This window comes from Synchiropus splendidus, chromosome 8 (assembly GCF_027744825.2).
Source record: "Synchiropus splendidus isolate RoL2022-P1 chromosome 8, RoL_Sspl_1.0, whole genome shotgun sequence".
Classification (NCBI taxonomy): domain Eukaryota; kingdom Metazoa; phylum Chordata; class Actinopteri; order Syngnathiformes; family Callionymidae; genus Synchiropus; species Synchiropus splendidus.
Genome location: NC_071341.1, coordinates 24132132 through 24138131, shown reverse-complemented (window position 1 = coordinate 24138131; position 6000 = coordinate 24132132). Strand labels below are relative to the sequence as shown.

Sequence of the window (6000 nt, the reverse complement as noted above, 5' to 3'; positions counted from 1 at the left end):
GATGTTTACAGGCTAAAGAGTCTCAAAATCTCAAAAAGGGAGCTGAGTCACAAGACGAAGCTCTCGATTTACCGATCGATCTACGTTCCCACCTATGACGCTCACCTATGGTCACCAGCTTTGGGTCATGACCGAAAGGATGAGATCGCGGATACAAGCGGCTGAGATGAGTTTCCTCCGCAGGGTGGCTGGCCGCACCGTCAGAGATAGGTTGAGGAGTTTGGTCATCTGGGAGGAGCTCAGGGTGGAGCCGCTGCTTCTCCACATCCAGAGGAACCAGCTGAGGTGGCTCGGGCATCTGATCCAGATGCCCCCTGGACGCCTCCCTGGGGAGGTGTTCCGGGCATGTCCTACCGGGAGGAGCTCGGGGTGGAGCCGCTGCTTCTCCACATCCATCCATCTGATCCAGATGCCCCCTGGACGCCTCCCTGGGGAGGTGTTCCGGGCATGTCCTACCAGGAGGAGACCCCGGGGAAGAGCCAGGACTCGCTGGAGAGATGATGTCTCCGGTCTAGCCTGGGAACGCCTCAGGATCCCCCAGGAGGAGCTGGAGGAGGTTTGTGCGGATCGGGAAGTTTGGGCTTCCTTGCTCCGAATGCTGCCTCCGCGACCTGACCCCAGATAAGCGGCAGAAGAAGGTGAAGAGCCTCAAAATACTGAGCCTGGTCACATCAAAGTGACGACATCACAGGTGTGTCATTGACCTTAAAGCTCCGCCCACAGAGCCGCTCTCCTGGAGGAGCGGAGAGGAGAAGCAGCAGCTGAGAGCAGCTGTGGTGGCGGAGCTTGGGACACATTTGGAGCATTTTAATGTTAATAACAGATACGGACAACAGCTGTTTTCCTTCAGTTGTGGGTGGGGCTGATTTCTGGTGCGCTGTATAGTCTAGAATTTACAGTCATTGATACGAAGAAATGCAAAGTGGGTCAATGCCAGAGTGTCTGGTGACGGGCTGATTCTGCTGCCAGATTATAGAACATGTTCTGCCCATCACTTCGACTGCGCTCAGGGTGTATCTGCTTAACTTTACAGACTCACACACACACACACACACACACACTACGAGATGCCAGCGCTGGTGTGTGCAGCCTGAGAGTTTGCGTTTCTTGGTGGCCCCCTCGTTGATTAGCTTGAGCTCCAGACTCAGTGATGGAAGGTCAGGTTCTGACAGCCGAGTGCCACGTCTCCGAAAACAGAGTGATACCAGATCAGCTTGTCTAAGATGATCAGAAGGCCCAGGCCCATGTTGGAACGTCCAGTCGGGAGTTTGCACCTCTGCTTGGGTTATGTGGTTTTGCTGCCTGCTCGTCTCTGTCTCTGGGACGTGGAGCCACTCGACAGACCTGAGGTCTGGAACGCTGCTGAAAAGGGGGCGAAAGGCAAGAAGCCATCAGCACTATTTAAAAATCAAAAACAAATGTTCTCGTGTTTCTGGAGGAGAAGAAATGGGAAGGTCGCCCGCGTGTGCGCAGCTTTGAGGAAGTCAAACAGACAGGCCTCAAGTCAGGCTCCCCGCAGGGCAGCAATTAAAATAACTGTCAGAGGACAGAGTGCGATATTGAGGGAGACAGAGCGAGGCAGAGTGATGGGCCTCAGCTTTTCACCCCTCGTGACACTCTGTTCTTCCCAAGCTGCTTCAACTTTACACCCTGTGTGAGTGCCTGTGCGTGTCAGGTTCGGCTCAGATTTACCTTCAGTGCAGGTGGGTCCCAGCCATGAGCGTGGACACTGGCATCGTCCGGTCACCCCGTCACAGCGGCTGCCGCTGGAACACCGGCACGGCAGAGAGCAGCCGGGACCGAACGTGTCACCCTGACAGTCTGCGACGACAACAACGGATGTCAGCGTCCTCTTCAAACGGTTGACTCTCTCAGGTGCGTGTGAGACGTTGACTCCAACCTCTTTCACATCTTGCTCCGGTCTTCCCTGGAGAACAGACACACTTTCCTGTCGATGGGTCACATGGTGCACCCTCAGCACAATCACACGACCTTTCACAATTCGCTCCGAACTTGCCAGCTTCACATCCTGCGAGAGAAAAGACACAGTGAGTGCTCTTTTATCACACATTTTTATCACGCGGCAGGGTCGTATCACCTCACTATGATCATCCGACTGGTGTCACAGGCACTGACTGTGTCAGAACTGAGGGCCCGAGAAAAGTGCGGAATGTGATATGACTGTTTGAGCTGCACCTAGATTAGCAGCTTCATGAATCCATCCATTTGGGCTGAGTGAGGAGGTTTAAGGGTGTTCAGATAATACATGTTGGAACTGTATCATTTTTTTAAAGAAATACAATTCATCATATGATTTGATATGATATTACACATTCTCACTCCTAAGGGGTCAATAGGGACCATTCAAAAGTCACGCGGCAGTCATCGTAGCAGGTTGACACACCAGCCGTTACGTTGGAGCACATGTCCACAGCGTGTCCACAGGGACCACGTTCTATACTGACACGGTCCTGAGGGCCCCTCCAGTCGTTTTTTCCTTCTCCTTCTTTTCACTGAAATTCTATTCAAATGAAAGGAGGGTCTTAAAAAGGAAATACCACAAAACAATTGGTATTATTTTGTTATATATGCACTGTTCAAAGAAATCATTCTACTACACTAAATAATAAATAATAATAAAAAGATATTCCAAAATATGCAAATAAATAAAACAAGTCAACTTTGCTCAGATCTGGGTTAAACCCTTCCTTCCCTCCCTCTGCTCATCGTTGCACCTTTCACCCTCCATGAGCAGCGTGGGTTGCCGTGTACGTTGCGCTCGCCTATGCACCAAGTGACGTCTTAAGTGAAGTAGCAATGAGAGTCTTAACCCCAAACCCTTCTTTCTGGACACAGGAGCATTTGAAACACCATGGAAAGCTTACTTCTGCATCAACATTGGACATAGAAGCCCACTTGATAAGCGTCGCTACTTCCCGCCTTTATAGTGTGAATGTGTTTTGATCGCAGCGTGCCCTCACACAGACACAGCGTCTGCTCTCATGTGCCGCTCAGCCGTCCCCTGCTGGGATCGAAGTGGCCATTGAGACTCTCACGCAGCGGCGGGGAGACCTGCGAGCTGGGAGGAGGGCACGAGGATGTGGCAGGAATGCATGAAGCAGAAGGGAAACACCTGTCTCCCATCAAGTCAGCAGCTTGCCTGAGTGCCCACCTACCAGCCGGTCCGTCTCCCCGTCAGCGCAACATCACCGACGCCATGAGACCCCTCATTCATGTGTGAGCGAGTATCTGCCCATCGCTGTGGGTGGCTTTCAACGCAGCATGCTCTTTTTATTTGAGTTCATTTGGCTGGTCATTTATCCATCAAAGCACACTGTCTTCACTCGCATCTTCTGGCGGAATAAATCGAGGCAGTGTCACCCCATCAATGGAAAGCACGGGTTTTAGGGTTAGGGTTAGTGACCTGCTTTCTCCAAAATGTATGTGAGCTAGTGGCTGTTTTATACAATGTGAAAAGGTATTTCATTTGCTGCATTCATAGATAAGCTGTACTTACTGTTTTGGCACTGAGCTCCATAGTACCCTGGTTGACAAACACATATTCCTGTCACCGGGTCACATGGTTGTCCTGACTTGCAGTCGCAGGTTTTGGCACAGTTCAAGCCAAAAAACCCAGCCGGGCAGACTAGAGGACAGAGAATTCAGAGGTCATTGTTCAGAAAGGAGCTTTGTCTTCTGTGAGTGCCTCTACCGTGTTGACAAGAGTGGCCGAAGTATCCAGCAGAACAAGTGCAAGTTCCCATGAAGCGATCGCAGGTGGCACCATTCTGGCAGAGGCAGTCTTGAGCACAGTTGCGACCATATTTCCCCACCAAACATGCTAGAGGAACACACCATATTTGAATGGTTAGAACGGGAAGAAAAAAAAATCGTTGGTGTTATGACCCCAAACATTGTCTTTTTACCCGGCTGCAACACCTCTTTCCTATCCTTTCCTTTGATCGAACGCTGCAGACTGGCTACTAGCTAATGGTTAGGGTGATAAACAACGCAGATCAAACAAGTCAAGATGTGGGAAGGACCACCATGGGGAAAGTGAAGTCATTTTTCAAGATTGACCAAATGTCTCAAACATATTACGAAGAGTGAAGATCAACCCGAGGTGAGTGATCAGGTGACAAACACAGGAGAAGACCTCGTCTTTCGGCTGCTACTGAGACAGTGGCCATGTTGATGGTTCGAAGAAAGACAATGGAAAAACATTGTCACAAAGTCATTCACCATTAACAATGGTCCAAGGCAGTGCTTCAACTACTGGCACACAGTCGTGGTTGTACCTGTGTTACAGTGAGGTCCAGACCAACCCAGTCCACATTTGCAGGATCCGTCTGCCGGGTCACAGATGGCACCATTGAGACAGCTGCAGGTGCTCCTGCACTGCACTCCATAGCGCCCTCCCAGACATTCTGAGGGAGCAGTGAAATCAGGTGAAAAAGTCCAGTGGCGACTTCACAAGCCGTGTCGTCACAAAAACTTGAAGTAACATTCATGTGAGGAGTTGGAAGGAAGCGCTCTTTAATTATCTGATGGTGTGTTTTAACTGGCAACACCAGGCAGAAACCCCTCAAGGCTCTGAGAAACCAGTGGAGCCAGTGGACCAGTGGATGAATAGAAGAGGTGCTCAGTTGGAGAACCGTTTTCTCAACCCAGCTAGCTTCCGCTGATAGTTCTACACACTCTCTCGTCTTTCGACTCTCAAGATCCGCAAGTCTCATGTGGAAACCAGGCCTGTTGGTCTCAAGGACGGCAGGAATGCAAAACAGTTTCTATACCATGTTGACAGGATGGACCCATTCGACCAGGAGCACAGAGACACCTCCCGTTTGTCGGATGGCACGTCCCCTTTTCACCACAGGAGCACATCTTCGCACAGTCTTTCCCATAAAACCCGCGTGGACATTCTGAAATAGAGGAAATCAGAGTGATAAATGATGTTACAATTCTAGCAGCTGGGTTCAAAATTACACATCAAATCTCTTGCAAGCTAATTCCCCTGCTATCAAACAAACAACACAGCCATTAGCAGTACTTCGAATGGACAGGCCAGTGGAATGTGTCATCCCTTCAATGTGCATCTTGCTTGACTGGAAGAATATTGCTGACTCACTCAAGCTGCAGTCTGTGCCAATGAAGCCCGGTAGACAGTGGCAGGCTCCAGTTCTGAAGTCACAGCGACCGCCATTTGCACAGAAGCAACGCGACTTGCAGTTGCTCCCAAACGTTCCTGTTCGACATCCTTCATAGCAAATGTAAGCAGAGGGCAGCGACATTCCTGTCAATTGTAGTTTGTCATCATACATGATTATGATTATGATTATTATTAGGCCGTGGTTTGATGCCAATGGTTTGGCTGGGTTCAAAGTAACTTCAAAAGTTGAGGACGGATTTCTATGAAATGCGTGAAACAAATGATTCAGTTTTGGGAGTGGTCCGGATCACTGTCTGGATCCAGGATTTTTTTTTTTCAAGGATTCTTTAATGTTGGCAGATTTTTAGTCCATTTTTGTGCCAGATTGGAATTTATAATAAAATAATAATAATAATAACAATAATTAATATGATTATAACTGTATTAGAAGAAGCGACCTCTGTGTATATCTGTCAGTGATTTATGAAGAAGCAATCTGGACAGCAATTAGTAAGGATTATATTGAATCTTCACTTGACTCACGCAGCTCGCATGTTGGCCCATAGTAGCCGGGCAGGCAGCCACACAATCCACTCCAGGGGTCGCACTGCTCATGGGCTCTGGTGCACTGGCACAGCTGGCTGCAGTTTTGCCCAAACCTCCCTGCAGGACAAACTAAAAGAAGAGGACACAAGATTTATTATTAATTGGCAAATCATAGTTGCCGATGCAGCAGGAAGGTGAAAAAAGGAGAAAAGTTAAGAAAAAAACAAAAAAAAAAACAGCAATTGTGAGCAGTTGGAATGCAGTGTCGTGGGGTTTGTAGAAACTGTGAAAAAACACCTCTAAGG

At 49.0% G+C, this 6000-nt stretch overlaps 1 protein-coding gene across 3 annotated transcripts in view; it reads right to left on the bottom strand.

Moving 5' to 3' along the window:
- Positions 1–576: 576 nt before the first annotated feature.
- Positions 577–6000, bottom strand: part of megf6 (multiple EGF like domains 6) — a 34512-nt gene continuing 29088 nt past the window's right edge. For 2 of the 3 annotated variants that reach the window (XM_053873048.1, XM_053873047.1), the window contains exons 20-28: positions 5693–5824; positions 5129–5257; positions 4794–4922; positions 4299–4427; positions 3713–3841; positions 3518–3646; positions 1901–2029; positions 1693–1821; positions 577–1362 (exon numbers count right to left, since the gene is read on the bottom strand). In XM_053873048.1, coding sequence (XP_053729023.1) covers positions 1286–1362; positions 1693–1821; positions 1901–2029; positions 3518–3646; positions 3713–3841; positions 4299–4427; positions 4794–4922; positions 5129–5257; positions 5693–5824 — 1112 coding nt within the window. In that variant the 3' untranslated portion in view covers positions 577–1285. The remainder of the gene's footprint in view (positions 1363–1692; positions 1822–1900; positions 2030–3517; positions 3647–3712; positions 3842–4298; positions 4428–4793; positions 4923–5128; positions 5258–5692; positions 5825–6000) is intronic. The other variant, XM_053873049.1, reaches the window with a different exon arrangement.